General features: G+C 38.6%; 1 protein-coding gene across 2 annotated transcripts in view; it reads left to right on the top strand.

Moving 5' to 3' along the window:
• Positions 1–21,861, top strand: part of cpa (F-actin-capping protein subunit alpha) — a 77,946-nt gene that overhangs the window by 20,774 nt on the left and 35,311 nt on the right. For both annotated transcript variants that reach the window (XM_067134436.1, XM_067134437.1), the window contains exons 2-4: positions 742–805; positions 1,051–1,274; positions 20,349–20,527. In XM_067134436.1, coding sequence (XP_066990537.1) covers positions 742–805; positions 1,051–1,274; positions 20,349–20,527 — 467 coding nt within the window. The remainder of the gene's footprint in view (positions 1–741; positions 806–1,050; positions 1,275–20,348; positions 20,528–21,861) is intronic.

Below are 21,861 nucleotides of genomic sequence, written 5' to 3'. Positions count from 1 at the left end.
AAAAAAAAAATCGCTGGAAAGAGAACCTCTTTTCCAAGACACTCGTAAAAATATGCTAGTTTTAGGAAGTTATACATACATGTCCTTTCTAATAATTTTTAAAATTTTATTTTGTAAAATTACAGTTAAAACTTTCATAAAATCTTAACAGATAAGAACTAAAATCAGCGACACTCCCCTAATATATTTATTTATGGTAAAATATTTAAAGAGATGTTCTGGGATGGCGAGATGTAAATTTAGTACCTTTTATTTTTCTGTACTTTGCAGAATTAAATTACAGCTGACTTACTTTTATAAAAGATAAGTACTAACACTAACAGGAGTCCCTGAGCATATTTATAGGCAAATACATACAAGATGTACAGGGTCAGGGAGATCTAGTACATTCCCCCACAAAATCTTGAGTCACACTGATCTTCCCCGTAAGTCATTTATGACCCAATCAAGTAATAGGAATGTTTCCACACAAAATTTGTTCAAATATTGTGGCACAAAATAACAGTACATTACTCATATGAGCTGAACCAGGGAGTTTCATACTCGGTTATTAGGGATCTTAAGGGCCCTGCCATCCATTAAGGATTAATGGACAAATTTTTTATTTCTATATGTAATATTTTCTAATTGAGTTAAATAAATGGTGTATGCTGAACCTGCATTAAAGTAAATAAATAAAATTTGTGGTCACAAGTATATATTATTAGTAGCAGTAAGAGCTAACCTTTAATTTCTTTTCAGGTGCGCATTGCTTCTGACTTCGTCTTACATTCCCCTCCTGGTGAATTCAATGAAGTTTTTAATGGTGAGTGATAAATCTTAAGACATTTTTCACTATTTATTTCAGAATAATATACACTAGTACAAATTGTTACACTTATAGTATGTATGACACCAGTAGATATATTTTAATGCATAATTAGATATAGCAGGTAAAAGATTTATAAAATAGTAACATGATGTTCTTTGTACATAAAGCAGAACTTATGAGTCGCTGGAGGAAATTGTTTTGCTTTAAAATGTGTTTATTGCTTTTCTTTTTTGCAACAGATGTACGAACACTTGTCAACAACGACACACTTTTGCGTGAAGGAGTAGCAAGAGCAATAGCTGAATATAATAAAGATCAACTAACTCCTGTGAGGCTAGATGGACAGAGCCATTATGCATTGGTCACTGAATACAATGATTTGGGTGGAGGGCGATTTCTAGACCCTAGAGCTAAACAGACTTTCAAGTTTGATCATTTAAGGAAGGAAGCAACGGACTTGAAGGTTAGTTCTTTACTTGAAAGTTCCTTTAAGTTTTTGTGATAGACAGATCATGACCTTACTAGAGCTGTTTACTGTTGAGTAAAAAATTCTCCAGGGCTTAGCCCTTCCATGGAATGAAAGATCCATAAAATAGTACTGGGCTTGTATAGTGAACTTAAAAATTTTAGTAATTTTTTTTTTTTTCAAATTATTACTACTATTCAGACTATGAACCCTATTCATATGGAACAAGCCCACTGGGGCCATTTACTTGATTTCAAGCTTTCAAAGAACATGGTGTTCATTTGATAGAAGTAACAGAAGGTAATAGGAAATACAGAAAAATAGTTATCTTAGAAAAGAAAATATAATTTAATAAAAATAATAAATGAATAGGTAAAAATGTAGATAAATTATTAAAATACAATGAGATTTGTTTTGGGGTAGTAATGTCGAGCATCTTCGCGTGAACGTTGAGATTCCAATGGCACAACATCCTCAGAGGGACTGTTCCCCAGTCCAGCAGTGTGAGAAACTTAAAAGTTCAACAGTGAAATACAGTTACTGCATATTGGTGCTGCTGTTCAAGCAAATCTGGTCACTCTTGGCGGGAAAAGAGGATAAGGGATCATTTGTGAATGTGAAAGCTCTCTATTAAAATGCAACTTATGAAAAATTTACAAATGAGACCATCCATCAAGGGTCCAAATCATAACTGCTCAAGTTAGGAGACAGAAACATACCACCATGAACCACTCTTAAGTTTTTGGCAGAAGCTGACATCCATTCCAGAGAGTATTCTAGTACAGGAAGCACAAATGACATAAAACAATTTGCATTGATTTTATCACTGTTCTAAATAGAAGAGGTCTTACGTACAATACCCAGCTTCCATGCGTCTTTTGCTGACACTTTCATTAGACGTTTCTCAAAAGTAAGATGTGAGACAAAAGTTATACCAAGAATAGTTGAAGTAGAGTCCTCTCCACCTGAATGGGAGAATGGGTTGGAAAATCTGTACTAGATCCACTAATCAATAGTGTTTTCATGTTACTGGAGTACAGACTCATACCCCACTAACTACACCATTCACTATGTCACGATTAAGACTAGGGCAGCTTCATTTCTTGCAAGTGGAGACTTTACTACTCCACAAGTGTTGCATCATCGGCATACTGAACAATCTTTTTTCCAGGCCAACAACCATATCACTTATATACACTAAAAATAAGACCGGACCAAGAACACTACCTTGTGAACTCCAGACACAGTAGGTCTTGGTTGGCTAAGAATCCCTTGAAGAGCAACTCACTTACCTGTAAGGAAATCTTGAATTAATACTAAAACATATCCCCCCACTACACAGTTACAAACCTCAAGTTCTTTACGTAGGGATTTAGCTTGCGAACGTGAGCTGGAATGACCATTTAACTTTCAGACAAGGTTGTTAACTGTTGAAGGGGGGTGGGGGCGACGCCCCAGCCACCTGTCAATATGCACTCCACTTTGCTTCTGGCTGCCCAACTTGCTGTTTGCTTTCTTTCATATGCTTTTTGAGTATTTTGCTTCTGTATGGTTGTTGAGATTTGTCTAATAAATAAATGTGAGCCAAGCACCTCAATCACTTAAGCCTTGTACCTCAGAGAGGAAACCTCAGGTTTTCAGGTGCTGCCCGGGGAAGGACAGGCCTTGTAATAGGTTTCTCTCTTCTGTAGAGGTAGACCCTCACACCTTCTGCACCTCCTGCAGGAGTCACAAGTGTTCTCAATCAAGTCTGTATTCAGAGTGCCTTGTCTGGCCATCTGAACAGTGTGTGAGGTTGACAAGGAAGAAGAAGAGAGAAAAGGGTCTCCACGGTGTCATCAGATTGCAGTACTCTGCCAGCGACACTGAAGGTCCTCTTCGGCACTATTCTTCCACTTGCCAAACTCCCACCCGCTGTTGCTACTCCCAAGGGTGTAGTACCTCCCTTGCCGACACCTACTGAGTATTTGGTTGTGAGCCATCTAGCCTGGCATCTCGCATGGAGACTTTTTGCCCTGGGGGAGAGCTTTCTTCTTAAGGACGCTCTTTCATGGGGCAAAGAGAAGAGCATAACTTTAATGTCACTTTTGCTCTAGGTGCAGGGGAGGACAAGAGGCTCAGGGAGTTGTGGCACTCCCTGAGCATCGTGAACAAGTTCAGTGTTTCGTCTCTTCTCGACCATCTGAAGGCAAGTAAGGTGTCTGCTTATACAGGCAGTCCCCTGTTATTGGTGATCCGGTTTTACAGCGCTTATCTAGTGACAATGATAACCGGATTTTCGACACCGAACTCCAGTCATCGGCGCCGATCCCCTGGTTATTGGCGCTGATCCCCAGTTATCAGTGCTGATCCCCAGTTATCGGCGCTGATCCCCCAGTTATCAGCGCCGATAACTGGGGACCAGCACTATTATAGCCAATTTTTGGTTAATATCATGCTGTCGGGAACGGAAACCCTGCCGATAACCGAGACTGCCTGTACTGCTTCTACCATGACCATGATGACTTTGATGGTCACTGTCTCCACTGGCTATCGAACTGCTCCCACCTTCTCGGTGTCTCCCCACACATCTTCGGTGATGTGCCCACAAGTGTTGCCTTTGCCTACATTTCTGGGGGAGGTTCTCCTCCTCTCGTTCTCTACAGTGCTGACCTCAGCCATACTTGGGAAAAAGTTGAGGTAGAGGAGTGGGAAGTCATAGTCTTAGTCTTTGTCTTCATCATCAGGTGGTGTTGCCTCCTCCTCCACCTCTTCCAAAGCTCATAAATGGAGGAAGAAGTCTGCTACGACTCCCCAAAGGAAGTCTCATTGTGCTTCCAGTAGTCAGTCCTCTGTGCAGACTGACGGGGCTCTTGCTTGTCCATGGCACCCATTGCCAAGTGCAAGGGTGCAACTGCTACCAGTGGTTCTATGGTATACTGGTACTGGCCCTGGTAGTACCTCTTCCTGGGCTAACAAGGGTTCCTGGTATATGGATCTGGTCCTGCTTGCCAGCAGAGAGAGCAGCTCAGGGGTCCCAGGAAAGTGATTAGACCCACCCAGCTTCATCGCCCAGACCAAGCATGAGGAGGTCCCCCTTTCAGTCTTCCCTTCCTGTATAAGCTTCGGCTTCTCTGAAGACTGAAGCACATCCAAGGGACAGCCCTGGTTCAAGCTCACATGAGTGGGACTGCTCTCTATCCTATGCAGATGTCATCACCGCTGGTTGACAACTGCCCACAGCCTCACTCACCTGGCAAGACTACAGTCTTTGCCAAGTGGGGAAGGGTGCTTGTGATTTTTCACCTGTCCCCTCCATCTCCTCGGGGTTTACCAGGAGCCAGACAGGCCCGGAGTACAGGAAGGGAACTGTTCTCAATCATATTCTAGCTCCACCTTGGAGGTTTACATTCCTGGTTCGGTCCTCAGGCCAGACAGGTCGTATTCCTGAGTGGTGGAGAGATTGCTAGGGTGCTCTGGCTTGTGTTCCTTTCCTGCAAAGGGGGCAACTTAAGAGGAATTGGAACTTGAGGGGCCTGAGGTTCCAATGCCCCAAGGACTAGGATGCCCCCAAGCTGCAGAGGCATTTTATGGCGGTAATTACAGTAATCCTTCAATTATCTGAATTAACAGAGCCCAGGGCCCAGAGTAAGTACCCTTCCTCACCTGACCTTGTCAGTAACACATAACTGTAAACGCTCAGTATTCTTATAAACAACAACCATCACACTTGAAATTGAAAAGTGTGCAAAAGGCAATTATCTACCTTTTTTCCCCATATTTGTAACAAAGTATACTGCATAAGTACACTTTGAAAAAAAGATGTAACTCCTCCTTTTTCCCCTCTTATGCAAATGGCACACTTCAGTAGGTAGGTAGCCAGCCTGTCTGTACCATGGTTTTATAACCATGAATGTAATTTTATATAGCAACATTCTTATCAGTTGTTACCATACACAAGATACAAAATGTGTATGTGTGAACTGTTGACCGAGGCTTGGTGTTACAGTCACAGTATCCATTTGCATAAGTCAAATAGGCTATTACATCTGTATTTAAGATAGAGGTAATGGTAATGAAACTGATATTTTACTTACTGAATCCATTTATACTGTATTATTATCATGTTATGTCATCATCATAATATGTATAAAAAACCAATCGTCTGCCATTTGCAATGACAAATTTTTACGTTATCAGAATCAGCTTGCCTACTGTCTCCCCATTGTCTATCACCTTGTTGCCTTTTTAACCGGACCCAGCTAGCACTTAGAGATTTTCCCCCAAGAAAGTCCTCTATGTAAAGACCTTGGGTTTGTAGTTATGAAAAATACAAATTAATTAAAAATGCCATTTTTTAGTTACTGGAAGAAATGAATGTATTAATGGAATAATGACTTGTATTTTTGTAAATACATGTTAAACGTTTATACAAAGGGAAACCAACATACTTTGTTAAAGTAAAATCCCTCAAAATCGCAAAACAGGTGTTTACCAATTTACTCGATGTTTATGTAAGATCTTTGGTAAGTGGTTGTTAAGTGTAAGAGATGATTATGAATTGTTACGTAAGCCATAAATTTGGTAATCTTTTTAGAAAACCTAGCCTAGTTCAGTCTACAAAAAATGAAAATTTCAATAAGCAAAGATCATGGAAATTGTGTTTGTGTAAAACACCCTGTGTTTACATCTTTATTACATATGACATTTCACAGTGATGACTGTCCAAAGCAAATTCACTTTAAGAATACTTCTAAAAAGTAGTTGATCATTATCTGTTTTATTGGGATTAATGATTTTTCTTTTCAACCATTAATATCATGGAAGTTCTAGTTGTGTGCCTGTGTGTGTGTGTTTACATCTATGTGGCATTTCATCAATGTTGACGTTACTGTCTCTACATAGTGTATGCGTTCTTGTGTGTGGTTTTTAAGTGTGGTATCAAGTTTGCCATTTTTCTTTTTTTGCTTTGCCTGATTTACTTTACAATATATCATTACAAGTTTAGTTGACTCAAAGTAATATTATCACATTTCATAACAATACACAAAAGAATGTTTTACCACTGTTGATATTTCATCTCGGTTGTTGTTCTCCATAAATAGGAAAAGGTATGATAGCTGGGAGTGGAGTTGACATCTGATGCTAAATAGTGGGAACTATGGTAGGATGATCAATTACCCAGTAATGTTTTAACCTTAGAGATATCACATTGATAGCTCAAGGGCAAAACTATTCTGCAGATCTGGGCCATTGATTCTTAATGGTGGTCTGGTTGGGGAGTCAGCTCTTACTGGTGCCATTGGTGGAAAAATAAAGTCCATGAAAGGCTGGTGATATCTTTTAAGATTTTCAAGTTTACTTAATTTTTTTTCTTTCGATTCGATCTTTATTAGTATCAGTAAAGTATCGAGTACCCCTGGACCGTTTGATAATACCCTTTTGGCATAGGTGATGACCTCTGTGCCATCCTCTTATGTGTTTTGGCTAGGAAACCTCCTAGTGTACAGACACTACCCTACTTACAAATGAGCTACTTTCTAGATGGCTAATTTTTTTTAATTGTAAGTTAGTTACTGTACTCTTCATGCCTATTTAAGTACAGTATGATATAAAATCAATATTCAACATGCCTCCCCATATTCGCAGGGGTTAGAGACCACAACCACCAGTGATAAGCAAAAATCCACTTTTAGGTTGGTACCCCATCACGCTTCACGTCAGTATGTCAAAATGATTGACAGGGCTACACTCCTCTCCCGCTTATCTACCAGAAAAAGACCTGAAATTCCACAGAATTACCTGTATATGCTAAAATGTTAACTAATTTACCATATTTTCCTAGTTATTAAAATGCAAAAAGTTGTAATTATAGCATGGAAAATATGAAAAAATGAATGACAAAGTAATGTTTATCTATAAAACTATACAAAGCAAATAAACATACAGGCAGTCCCTGGTTATCAACAGGGTTCCGTTCCTGACAGCGTGACGATAACTGAAAATCGCTGATAATAGCACCAATTCTTGGTTATTGGCGCCGATAATCGGCATGGAAAATATAAAAAAATGAATGACAAAGCATTATCATGTTTATCTATAAAACTATGGAGAGAGGGGGTTTGCTACAACCTCTGTGATTGGCTACTTCCAATTCCTCCAACCAATAGCATGTTGTCATGGAGCCTACGTTAAAGCAGTAAAAAAATTGTAACGTATATGTGCTCATTTGATGATGGCTTTGTGAGCTTCCTGGAGTATTTATATGATATAGTAATTCATATTTCATTAAAGGATATACAGTGCTCCCCACTTTTTTACGGGGATAGGTTCCAGAACCCACTGCGGAAATGCAAAATCCCCTAAAAAAATGCATATAACTGACAAATACCCTGTACCCCTTAAACTAAAATGCTAATAATTGTCTATTTCAAAAGTTTACTGCCTAATTTAATAGTTCAAACAAAAATATACCTTATCATACTAAAACAATTTAACATCAGTTCAAGCAAAAGTACACCCCAAACCTTCATCCCAAAACACCCTAAGTCATCTTAAGATTACCCTTTATATACATACACCCCTAAAATGCTTATAACTAAGATTTACTAATTTTAAAATATTAATATTAATGTAAACAGCAAAATATCTATAAAATCTTTAATACAAATGAAATATATCTTCAATACAAATTAGATAAATCTGGCTAACAGAACATTTGACAACTAATCAAGTTACCCTTGTATACATAAGCATAGCTGTTTTCTCTCATAGTATTGAAGTCATTCCGTTTTCCTTTCACATTTGTAAAAACAGGTAAATTATCACTAATTCACTTTTTTTGTAGAGCAACACTGTATATTCATTAATTATTGTGTTTTTTCATATTGTGTTTGTGACTAAATACAGATTTTTATGATAAGAATTATTTCCAGTGTGCTCATACTGTACAACTAAAGCTGTTCAGCTCATTCCAGGGTGGGCCCCAGAATGTGCATAACAGGTTTATGATTTCTCTCTCTCTCTTAAGATGTATTTGAAATATTACTGTAAATTGTTTTTGGATGATAGAGCATACTGTACAATATCTAAAATATCCGTTAATTATTTTCATGCATTTCAATAAAAGCAGACTGGAAAATAAAATTAAAATGATTAGTGAATATTTTAGATATTGCACAGTATGCTCAGTCTTCCAAAAACACTACTACAGTAATGTCATTTCAAATACATCTTACATTACCTTAAAAAAAGAGAGAGAGAGAGAGAAATCGTAAACCTGTTATGTTCATTCTGGGCCCCACCCTGGCATGAGCTTAACAGCTACAATACTACAGTATAAGTACACTGTAAATCATTTCTTTATCATAAAAATCTGTATTTGGTCATGAACACAATATGAAAAAATACAGTAATTAGTGAATAAATAGTGTTGCTCTACAAAAAAAAAAGCAAATTAGTGATAATTTTAGAGATGCGGTCCATAGAAAAAAATTCATGAATTGGTGAAAGTTCCCCCTGGAAAAGTGAGATATGTTCCACAAAAATCCTTGACAAAATGAAACATGAAAAAGCAGGGTAGCATGCCCCCACACACACACACACACACACACACACACACACACACACACACACACACACACACACACACACACACACACAGAATATAATATTTTAAAATTAGTAATTTTTTTTTGTCATAAAAAATGTATTTATGATGCAGTAATTCATATGAGAGAGAGAGAGAGAGAGAGAGAGAGAGAGAGAGAGAGAGAGAGAGAGAGAGAGAGAGAGAGAGAGAGAGAGAGAGAGAGAGAGATGGTTTGCCTTACATTGAATATCAAGAGTGCACTGAAAAAAATATATTTTATTGATATATTAAATTTTATTAATATTTGAAAATTAGTAAATCGTTTTTTATCATAAAAATATATTTATTCAGTAATTCATATTTCATTAAGAGAGAGAGAGAGAGAGAGAGAGAGAGAGAGAGAAATACAACTTATACGCTTAGACACTACGAACTGTTGTCCTGGAAAGAGAGAGAGAGAGAGAACTGATATTATGTTTACATTGGTAAAAATGATTACAAATGTCGGGATGATAATTTTTTTTTATACATACATATTACGATGATAGTAGATCAATATATAATTATCCAGTATAAATGGATTATATAAGTGAAATAACATTTTACTGATATTTTGCTGTGTTTTTCATTAAAGTATGTGTATACTGAGAGAGAGAGAGAGAAAGTGTGGGTTGAACTGAGGTGTGTGTACAGTACATAGTAAGCTGTTTTGCGATTTTGAGGGCTTTTATTTTAACATTTGATTGATATTTTGCTGTGTTTTTATTTATATTAGTGTTTGAAAATTAGTAAATAATTTTTTTGTCATAAAAAATGTATTTGGTCATAAAATAAAATGAAAATACAGTAATTAGTGAATATTGGTCTACGAAGAAATCCATGAAGTAGTGAATTTTCTGCGATATATATTTGGAGATGGGTTCCACAGAAAAAACCACACTTAACTGAAGGCTTGATTGCTGATCCGCGATCTAGCGATGACCCACCGTAGTACTGTACGTTTTTTCATCCTAAAACACAATGCTCTGTTTGTACAGTACAGTAATACCTCTATCTTACACGATTCGAGTTAAGCGAATTCACAGAGGCGCGAATTTCTCATTGGAACCTAACTCATTGTCATATGCAATTTTTTCAGACATAAGGGTGGTCCTTACTTAGAGAGAGAAATTATTTATCAAATAATTTGACTTGATATTTTAAGTCTCTCTCTCTCTCTCTCTCTCTCTCTCTCTCTCTCTCTCTCTCTCTCTCTCTCTCTCTCTCTCTCTCTCTCTCTCTCTCTCTCTCTCTCTCTCTCTCTCTCTCTCATTTTTAACTTATTATTTCTGTGTACATCTTTACCTGTACAGTAGATAGTTTAAATTGATCTAATTTTACCTGTGCTGTCTATGAACTGTAAATGTAGTGTGGCAAATACGTTCTAAAACATAGAGACATAATAACTAAGAGTTGTATTAGTCCAAATAAAAAACGCTGTTTGTTCATGAAAAAGCATTTCAGAACAAAGAGAAAGAGATGTAGAATAAAGAAGTTCTTAAAAATGAGGTTGAGAAGACTTCTAAAAATAGATCAGTCGGAAGGAGAGAGAGAGACGGAAATTCTCTTCCAACTATATTTTTATGTCAACCATTTATTTCTTCTTTTAGGGGTAATGTATTAAGCTGACATTTAAATGAAATTACAGTAACTTTAATTTCATTAAAAGTCAACTTAATAATTTGGAAGCATGATTAGGTTCATATTTAGTGTTTAAAATTTAGAAATAAGCATGTATTAGCATTTGTAGAGACTATGCCAAACTTACGTAAAAATTCACCTTGTGCGAGGGGTTCTGGAACCCAACCACATGTAAGTTCGGGGTATGACTACAAGACCATGTCGTGCCCCTTTAAGATGAGAGCACACGAATCAGGGCTGTTGCCACGTCGTATGCTTTCAGGCATAATATGTAGCTTTCGGCTATCCTCCAGTCGACTTACTGGAAATGCAACTCCATTTCTGGACTTGTTATTTGAAGGAAATAAAAATGGTTTTCGAAAATTGCAGAACTCTAGGTCCGTTATCAGTGGCTGGCATAAGTTTTGAGGAAAGAAGCATAGGAAGCATTCCTTCATATCTAGCTCTTTCGCCTTGAAATTAGTGTCTAGTTCTTTTGGGGAGCCTTGGGGGTTACTTACTGTTACCCAGAGTGGGCGCCCAAAGAGCTGTTAATCAGCTCAGTGGTCTGGTTAAACTAAGGTATACTTAACTTTAACTTGACTTGTGATTAATGGTTTCTAGATATTTCTTTGTTGGTGCAGGTGACAGCATTGCCTGGTCTTTTTATGCTTTTGGTACTGTGTCCAGGGCAAGGGCAGTTTTTTTTTTTCATGATTTGCGGGTATGCAGAAAACTCCTTTACTCCAAAGTCTCCGCTTAAAAGTAGAGACTTCTCACAAGTTGGTTAGGTCACTACAGGTCAAGATGAGCACTGACCGGAGGCAGTAATCATCAGCAGTAGCTCTCTTACCAGTTCAGGAAACAACAAGCATTTTTTCAATGTTAAGAGAGTTTTATGCTTCAAATTCATCTTCATACCCGACTGTTTTTGGAGCAGAAAATGTCCACATCCCACCTCCTATCAGTGTGGGATTCAGCTATGTAATTACTTAGTAAGTTACTTATATGGAAATGGTATTTTCATAATAAAATTGTATCATATATACTTACCAAGTAATTAGATCGGGAAGAAATGAGCTTCTCTGTTTGGTTGTTCCTATTATTCACCGATAGTGTTCCCCGATAGTGGGCGGAGTAGTCACCTACACATAAACAATAGAACCGTTACCGCGAACTTCAAATTTTAGCTGCCGCGCTAGTAGAAAAGTATAGCGTTGTAATTACTGTACTCGGTAAGTATATATGAAACTTGATTTTATCATAAAAATACCATGTTTCTTCTCTACAAATACAGTAGCTATAAATAGGTATATATTATTTGGGATGAATTTTACCTACTGTTAAAGTTAGCTGACATCTCTGCGCTGATAGGCGAGTCAGCATTCAAAAAAAAGATTGAATGGCTGCCTGGATGATGGTGTGGTTCACCTCTTCTCCAAAGTTGTGTTACAGATGTTCAAGCTCGTGGAATCAAGGCTAAGAAAGTCAGGTTCTGTAGGAATGATTACTGGCAGTCCTTGGTTATCGGCAGGGGTTCCATTCCGACAGCATGATGATAAGCAAAAATCAGCGATAACTGAAATTCGTCATCGCCGCCTCTGTTAGGTATGTATTGGCGCCAATACGTGATTACTGGCACCGATACGTGGAAATCAGCACTGAAAATCGCTGATATTCATCGCTGAACAAGTGCCGAAAAACCGGATAGCTGATAACTGAGCCTGCCAATATCCAGAGACTGCCTGTACTGTGTTAGCAGGATGTTGTGTTTTTAGGAGATACACACTGTTTACACCTGCTGCAATGTTTTAAAATGTGTTCAGAATAGATGTGAGGAAGTAGGGATTTTTGAAGGACTTTCTGCTTAAGTTCGTTAGTATAGGAAGAGAAGGGAAGCAGTTAGATTGTAAAGCTATTAGTTAGGTCAGCTTAGCAACCTGTCATTTCTCCCCCCTTCTCCAGGTCCTTTTTCTGTAGGTATCCATACTCAGTCTGGGCTTTTCCTTTGCTAATGCTTTAGTTAGTACTGAGCCTTCCTCTTTAGCCGCACCTTCTGCTCCCCATTCGCTTCAGGAAAAGCTTATTGAGAGTTTATAACAGGAATTAAACCTGATACAAGGTTTGTCAGAACCTTAATTTGTTCAATACAAGGTTTGTCTGAATAGGTTAGGGAAATGCTCCAGGTCCCCCCATTGTATGATCATTTTTGCCTTCCCTCATAAGAGCTAAGGTGTCAGTGCCCTCGCCAGTCTGTAGCCCGAGCCTACGACTGCCCTGCAACAGTTGGATTCTCAAGAAGTAGCCCACTGCTAGGGAACCGGGTCGGTTCTCAGGGCAATTTGATTCTAACTTCTGTGCCCTCTTGTCACCTGCCTCTCCATTTTTCACGTTCATAGCCTTGTATACAGGCAGTCCTCGCTTATTAGCAGCATCGGTTAATGGCGTTCCAATTTTACGGCACTTGGCTAATGACGTTGTTAACAAGATTTTCGGCAATGGTAAGCAGTTTTCAGTGTTGGTAAGCGGTTTATCAGCGTCGATAATCGGTTTATCAGCATCAGCCCCCATTAACCGGGGACTGCCTGTAATGCGTTAGCTGAAAGATCATTTTGGTAAACAATCTTCACTAAGTATGCGACTTCTGCCATCATTGACACTTAGTATAAGGTTGTTAATACCGATAGGACCAGTTATAAGTATAAGGTTGTTAATACCGATAGGACCAGTTATATAGGTTAGACAGTTTTATTAGAAATAATGTCTGTAACTAGATTTTTATTCTAATGTTATGTCACTCAGCCGATTGTGTAACCAATCTTTTCATCTTTTACTCATTTTAAATTCCTGTTAATTTTTTATCATGCCTTTTTTTCAGGTAATGGCAAATCTCTTACTTCTGCCTCTGTAAAAGTTCTTCTTTCTAATTCTACCATGGTTGCAGTATTTTCTGTTATTTCCAAGCTAGATATTATTTAGCTACATAGCTTTCTAAGGGTGTGTCTTATGGGAATGCTCTTAGGTCTGTTGACTCACTTTGGGATGAGGCGGGAGGGTCGGTGTAACTCCTCGCCCCCTGACTCCCAACTCTCCCATTTTCTTTTGCTGCCTCATTTTCTTTCACTCCACTGAGTAGCTTCGACTCCATTTTCCTGTCTATCGGTGAAGCATTTTCCTATCTGCTTTTCTTCGAGTCATGGATGCAATACAGTGAACCCCCCCGTATTCACGGGGGATGCGTACCCCACACACCCGCGAATAGCTGAAATCCACGAATACTTAAAACCCCTCTAAAAACACTTAGAACTGCCCATTTTGATAGTTTTAAACACAAGAAAAACCCTGTAAAAATGCTTATACCTGAGTATTTAATAGTTTTATCACAAAAAGTACATTTATGCGTGAAAATTATTTGAAAATACAGTAATTAGTGAATATTTCTCAGTGAAAAATACCGCGAATGGGCAAATTTTCCGCGAATAATGGCTAGATATGTTCCACAGAGAAACCCATGAATGCATGAGTCAGCGAATCATGAGAACGCGAATACGGGGGATTTACTGTGCAGGTGCTCGGCTGCTGTCATCTTGTGTTGCCAGGTGTCACCAGGAGACAGCTGTCTCCTCCTGTTGCCAGGAAACAGCTGTCTCCTCCTGTTGCCAGGAAACAGCTGTCTCCTCCTGTTGCCAGGAAACAGCTGTCTCCTCTTGTTGCCAGGAAACAGCTGTCTCCTCTTGTTGCCAGGAGACAGCTGTCTTCTCCTGTCGACAGGAGACAGACAGGAGACAGCTGTCTCCTGTTGCCAAGAGACAACTGTCTTCTCCTGCCACCCTCTGATGGAAGAAGACTTTGAACAGAGGATCTCCTTTGGTTTGATCAGGTGAATCAGAGGATCTCCTTTGGTTTGATCGGGTGAATCAGAGGATCTCCTTTGGTTTGATCGGGATTTCCTGGAGTATAAGAGATTGCATAGAGAATAGGTCTGGGTTGTCTTCGAGTATTATGGCACCCTTTAAGTCTTTGGAGAAAGAGAACCCAAGCTTTCTCCTTCATTTAGAGTGCATTTCTTAAGTTTTCTCTTACTCAGGTGCACGAAGCACCCTTTAGCTCTGCCAAGGATTGACCTCTGGTTTTTTAGGAAGTTGCAGAGCACTGACTCTGCAATACAGGTGCTTAAACCATCTCTTTCTGTAGTAGGAGGTTGTAAATTAGACAGAAAGAAGTAGGTCAGGTGGTAATTCAATGGGATTTGGTTCTTGACTTTTCCTAACTCCTTAATGCTTAATTGGAGATTGGTGATCAGTATTGGACACATTGAGACTGAATGACTTTACATGTCTGTCCCCATGCTTTTCGTTTTTCCAGTATGATTTTAGTGACTTTCCAAAGAACGATCAGATGTTTTGGTGAATGTCCAGGAGACATTTTTCTCACACTAGTACATCCTCAGTCACCCAAGTTCCTTCGAGGTGTATTTACAGAGGAGGTATTGCTGTTCAAGGCACTTTGTTTGGGCTTGTGTACAGCGCCTTGATAAGTATTCACAGGGAATTTGTTGCCCATAGGTGGATGGGGTCAATTTTTAACAGCAAGAAATCTTTTCTTCTTAGTCATCTGGTTCAAGTTGGCAACTCCTCCCTCTTATCTAGTGATGGGGGGATGATACTTGAATTTGCAGGCTTGTCTATCAGAAGATGAATTAGCACTTGTAGTTTTTAGCCCTGAAGGAAGCTTCCTAAGTGGTAAGGGCTTTCTTTGTTAAGAAACATGGCCTCACTGTGATTTTATCAGAATAATCAGGCTCAATTACTGTATAGTCTCAGCTTAAGGGATTATGACTTACAGCTAATGTTCATTAAACTTGTGAGTATTACAGGACCATTATTGTCGCCAGGTTTTGTAGGAGGGACGCTGAAACCAAGAGTTGACCATTTTATTCTTAAACATCTGTCCAGGTTTTGCTTTTCCCCTCAGTCGTGTGATACAAAACAAAGATTTCTGACTAGTGTCGTTACTTACATACAGCATAGAAGGATCAACACTGCACCTGGTAAAGCTTACTAGATGTAAGGGCAATGGAAACCTCATCGAAGATGCCTAGCAGCTTTATCTCTGGTCGAAAACAAAGTCATAGTGGAAAGATTGCTTCTTTGAGTGAAATGAACATCATGGTGATGGTTTGATGATTCATTCTGTGGAAGAACAGTGTTTTTGGCAATTGGAATTCAGAAGAACAAAACTACCTAGAGTGGCCATTACATCCACAAGTTCTTCATCTGCTGTGGGATTAGAGGAGCATTCAGATGTAGACTTATTGGCATGCAGATGAAAGGAACATCCAGATGATTACTATTCCTTTAAGTGCCCTCAGGCTTGAGCAGTGGATGTGTTTCTGTAAGTTAGGCCTGATTCAGACTCATAGGCCTTTCCCCTCTTATCTACTCTTAAGGAAGCACTGCAATGAGCAAATTTCATATTCAAGAATTGCTCAGTGACTTGTAGAGCCCTACTAGTCCAAGAGCTAATGATTTTCAAACTTTTCAAGCTCTCCTGGTAGATGTATCTTATTCTTCCGTTAAGAGGCAATTGACTCAGACTACAGAATTTCATGCACTTTCACTAACTTCAGCATCTCACACTTAACCGCTTGGAGATGCTCAACTGTCTCTTCTCAGTTGGCGGATTTTGTAAGGTTTCATGGGTTCCAACTTTAATCAAGTGGAGAGCAACCATGGCCTTGTGTCAGAAGCTCAGAAGCAGCTGTTTCTGTAATACTCAGGGTGCCTTTCTAGAGGAATTCTCAGCTCCTGGAACCTTGCAGACATCAGAGTTTCTCTGCTTTGTTGGATATAGTAAGACTTTTTCACTGTCTGCTTTCAAGGTTATCGTTCCACACTTTCCTAGGTATTGCATCATGTGCTATTAGATCTGGCTGATGATCAACACCTGAAGGTTTTGAATTCCGTTGAGGTGGAAGCTCCTTCAACTCAGTACTGTATCAATCTCTCTCTGGATTTAGATGCAGGTCAAAAGTTCTATTTGCAGGTTCTTTTGAGCCTCTGGATTTAGTTCCATTGAATTATTTATTATGAAAACTTCTTTAGCACTATCAACAGTTAAAAAGATTAAATTTATTGCAAGCACTCTCCTTAAGGCTGTTGTTAGGGAATGCTATTTTGTCTTTTTGCATTATACGTGAGAATGAGGTTAAGGCTAAGTTTCCAGAGAATTGTAAGTATTACATTCAACCTGTGGCAGGGAAGAAGAGGAAACAGTTCTCTGTCATTTTGGGGCAATTAAAACTTATTTAGGTAGGTTAAGCCTGAAAGAGGCAGTTATCCTTTTATTTTGTGATTATAGAACCTAGAACATCTGTCAAAGGTTAAACCTAGAGGAGGCAAAATTATTTTATGGTTTTAGAAAACGTACATGTCCTTGTGAAGGGTTAAGCCTAGAAGAGGCAAAGTTAACTTTTTATTTTGTGGTTTTAGAAATCTAGAATGTCTTTGTCAAACGTTAAGCCTGGAAGAGGCCAAGTTGAGCTTTTATTTTGTGGTTTTAGAAAATGTACTTGTCGTTGTCAAGGGTTAAGCCTGGAAGAGCAAAGTTAACGTTTTACTTAATGGTTTTAGAAACCTAGAATGTCTTTGTCAAAGGTTAAGCCTGGAGAAGACAAGTTAACATTTTGTTTTGTGGTTTTAGAAAACCTTGATGTCTTTGTCAAAGGTTAAGCCTAGAAGAGGCAAAGTTAAGATTTTGTTTTTTGATTTTAGAAACCTATAATGTCTTGGTCAAAGAACACGAGGTTCTCTGTTACATATTTGATTGGGCTAGTGCATGGGAACTAGCTCCAGACCATGTATTTTTATTGAAGGTAAATATTCATAATGTGAGAGCTGTTGCTACCTCATTTAGTTTGATGACAAAATTGTCACATGAGAATGAGTTTATTGTGGCTCAGTGGAAGTGCAATTTGGTTTGCTCTTCAATACGATAAGTATGCAGAATCCTGTTTGAAACAGTAAAGGTCTTAGTCCGTTACTAGTAGCAGGTAAAGTCTTTTCCTGAACCAAGGAAAGAGCAATCTTTTCGGCTCTTTGTTTTAAATCCTGTGTTTCAGTATTTCGGGGAGCATGAAGGTACATACAGTATACAGTATTATATAGGAGTGTACCTTTTTATTGTAAATGTACTTATTATTAGCAACTATCATTTTATAGGACCCTTGGTCCCAGGCGCAGGGAACGGAACCCCCGCCGGTACCTGGTTATCGGGGGTTAGGGTTCCGTTCTGGCGGTGTGATGATAATGCGCTTTTTTTACCATTTATGGGGCTTATTGGCGCCGAGAAGTGCAGATTTTTGGTTATAGGCACCACTGTTAGGTATGTATTGGCGCCAATACCCAATTATCTGCGCTTATAAGTGGAAATTGGCAGTTTTCGGCACTGAAAATTGCCGATTTTCGTCGCTAGACAAACCCCGTTAAACCAGATTGCTGATAACCAGGCCTGCCAATAACTGGGGACTGCCTGTACAGGCAGTTCCCAGTTATTGGCGATCCGGTTTCTGGTGCTTTTCTGGTAACAAAAATCAGTGATTTTCGGCACCGATAATCAGGTATTGGCAGCAATACATGCCTAACAGAGGTGCTGATCTCCGGTTATCGGCACAAAATCACCAATTTTCAGTTATCGGCAATTTTTGCATATCGTCAAGCCATCAGAACGGAACTCCCACTAATAACTGGGGACTGCCTGTTTTACTGTACAGTGTTAGTCTATATGACTTAGGCTAACCATGTACAGTGCTGGGTGCTGAGGCTACTTTTCTTGGACTAAACTTAATTTCATATTTTATTGCCACTTTTCTTTCAAAATGAAAGATTTTAGTTTGAGAAGATTGTCTTGATAGAAAACTTGTTTACCATACAGTGGTAGGCTTTATTATGAGGACTAACTACTGTATTCAAGTAATGTATAGTAATAGATGCCTAGGGTAACTATGTTGATTTTAAGACTAAAACAAAATAACAAAAGAACTTTTGGAATAAGAGTTGTTCATATATAGAGTTCCTACTAATCTTAGCATTTGCAAAAACTCCATTTTTTGCAATAGGTTTTTTGTAAGAACCTCCTTTTGAAACCTTACTTAATATTTGGTGAAAGCTTCCTCACCATTTTGTATTTTTGCAGTTTCGACAACATACCAATCTTATTTCAGTGGCGCAGTGTAATAAGGTGCCAAGCGCCGTTTTTAAAAAATGATAAAAACGCATTTAAAGTTTGCCAACTATGAAAACGCTTTATAAAAAAAAACCAGCCAAACGATTTCTATGAATCATACCTCATTTTAAAGGAAATTTATTCGCCTATTACATATGCAAAAATCATTATAATGTTTTGTCATTTAGCGCCACAACCACAAAAGTGAGGTAATGTAAGATTGTAAAGTGTTAATGAACACAATGAAAATGTTTTCATACGGCAATTAAAGCATGTTTTTGTGAAAACAACCTAAAATATTTATCCTAATAATGCTCTAAAATTATTATTATAACATATCTGAGTAAAATTTCCATGAAAATATTATAAAACAAAAACATCCTCCTACATCCACCCACGCACCTCCACTGGTTGCCGCTTGCCTCCTTTTATGATGACGAGTCTTATGATGTAGCAGTGAGAACTCGCTAAAGGGCGAAATTTCCCTTTGTTTTGCATGGATTTTCAACCTTTTGCCAGTAACATAAGGGGACAAAAGTGTGTGTACAGGATAGTGCTGTACTTTAGCTGCTGCTCACAATAAAAACCAGTTCGCTGGCGCTCACCTTGTTACGCCGCCCCTCATTTGTAGCATCAGTTTCAAAGTATTTTCCCCTTGATAAAATGCTGTCAGCAACTTGAATTTGTCCTAAAGCCTCAACTATGCCTTTTTTTTTTTTTTTTTTTTACTCACTACTTATTATATGCAGGCTTGGTAATTAGAGTGTTTACTTGCATTGAGTACTTCTATCTTAATGATGACTTCAAATGTCACGTCTTCAATGATGACATCAAATGTCTTCTTCATGTCTAATTCAGTAAAATGTTTAAAAATCTTTAATGGTTGAACGAGCATATTTTCCATGATTGGAAGGTGAGGTGTATGGCACAAAGCTTAGGTTTTCTCATGATTGGAAGGTTTTCCTAATAATTCATTTATCTGCATTGTTTGTAGTTTTGTAAAAAGTTAATTGTGATCAAAGCCAATAGGAAAACTTTACAACTTGCTGCATGGGTTTTACAAAGTAATCAGTTATTGTAACTGTAATAAATCTCACCTTGTGTTTACAAAAAGGTATTTTTTATAAAGATGCTAATTTTATAAATTAATTATTTTGATTTATATTTTTAACTAATATTAGAATAGAGGGTGTATGGATACCATAGGCAGTTGGCATTCAATCCATGATTATCATGAGATGTGAGTGGCAATACATAAACACCAATATCTGTATTTCAGAAGGTTTTGCAAAGAATATTTACTACATGAAACCTTAAGTCACATAGCATTAGGACAAAATAACTGTTGTGCAAGAATGGAAAGAAATATATTGAAAAGCATACCAGCATATCCTCTTATAGTTAAAAGCATATAAGTAATAAGTTGGGAGAAGTGACTGTGATTTCTTCAGCTCTTCTTATCCAGAGTGGTGCCGGTTTGATTAAGGAGGTCAGTGTCTTGCCAGTTGGAAGGCAAGGTAATCTTGATAAAAATATTTCACTTACTTCAGAGGATGGGTATTCACTTAACAACGAAAGATTGACTTCAGGCTTATTATTTTTTCATTTTCACTTTACAGGCTTGTGAAAGTGACCCAACTACAGAAAGCTGGAGGAGTGCGGTGGAGACGCAGTTAATTAGTTATGCTAGTGATCACTATCCTCATGGTGTGTGTGCTGTGTATGCAAGAGCGCAAGGTTCAGCAGTTACTTTAACTATGTGTATAGAAGACCATCAGTTTCAGCCTAAAAATTATTGGTAATTTACTTTTAATTTCTTTCACATATTGTATTTTATAGAACGTAATGTGTTCCTTTCAGGCATGTGGTTTACTTAATTGTAAAGTTCAAAGGTATTAATTGTTCCTACAGAAATGCAAACCACATCCTGGAACTGACTGGAGTGGTCATTGAGCTCAAGAAGGTTGTTAACCAGTGGTTATGGGGGTGAGTGAGGCATACCCTTACTCTCCATACATCACCATTCACTTTTTCATCTGCTGCATTCCTACTTCTGTTGTTGAATGTTTGATGAGTAGCTTTTTTTTTTTTTTTTTTTTTTTTTTTTTCAGGAGAGAAGAAACATTCTCTAGGGTACATACATGCCAAGCAGTCTGACCCTAGGGGGAGGTCTCCTTTGAGCTCTTCCACTTCTTGCACGTGGTTTAACATATGCACATCAGACAAGCATTGCTCATGCTTGCTCACCTGTGCTTTCTACTCTTTCAGATGTTACCGACTATAGGGGTGGTGCCAGGACAACAGAGTCCAAGTCCGAATGCTGCTCAGGCAGTGACTGGTGGGTCTCGTGGAGCTTCTCCCAGGAGGATTTGTTTTCATTCTTTATGAGATTGCGAGCGAGTGAAGGAGTAGAAGTCACGTGAGTCTTCCTCTTTTGTGGGAAAGGATGTAGCTCGTGTCTCGTGGATCTCATAGGACTGGACAGTCTCAGTCTTCCATACCCCCTTCAGGCCAAGGTGGACTGGCATTTTTAAGAGGGTATTGCACTCATTGGTGAGCATAATAATCTTGGGAGGCCATGTCAGCTTCTGGGCTCAGCTTCCCTGTGGTATTTTTGACACGGTAAATGCTTTAATTTGTTGGTCTGAATTCCCTTTCGTCTAGCTTATCGAGCAAGCTCCTCCCCCAGCATCTCATGGGCTAGAGGAGATACTACACACAGGTGGCTACTCCTCACTCTCTTGGGTTAGAATTGTCAGTTTGTTGATTGATAATTTGATCTTCCCATGGAAAGACTTCATTAAGGAGGAGGTTCCTTCTCAGCTGCTGAGATGTATGTTGTGGAGTTTTTTGCCATGGCTTCTCCGGTCTTCCTCTTGGAATGACCTATGGTTGAACACATTGGCTGACTGCCTCACAGATTTCTCATTTTATGACAAAAGGGAAATGATGAGGAGGTTGTTGGCATTGGGGGAAAGTCATTGATTTTCCTCATGTACTAGAGCACTAGCATGCAGATGAACCTGGTTCTGAGGAGAAGCGACATGGTTATTTCTTTTTCTCCTGCCAGGTTTCTCATGAGGGTGGCCTCTTGCTTAAGAATAGTTTGGTGTTGGGCTCTCCTGTTATTGT

The sequence above is a fragment of the Macrobrachium rosenbergii genome, chromosome 36 (assembly GCF_040412425.1).
Source record: "Macrobrachium rosenbergii isolate ZJJX-2024 chromosome 36, ASM4041242v1, whole genome shotgun sequence".
NCBI lineage: Eukaryota > Metazoa > Arthropoda > Malacostraca > Decapoda > Palaemonidae > Macrobrachium > Macrobrachium rosenbergii.
This window is presented reverse-complemented; position numbering and strand designations above follow the sequence as displayed.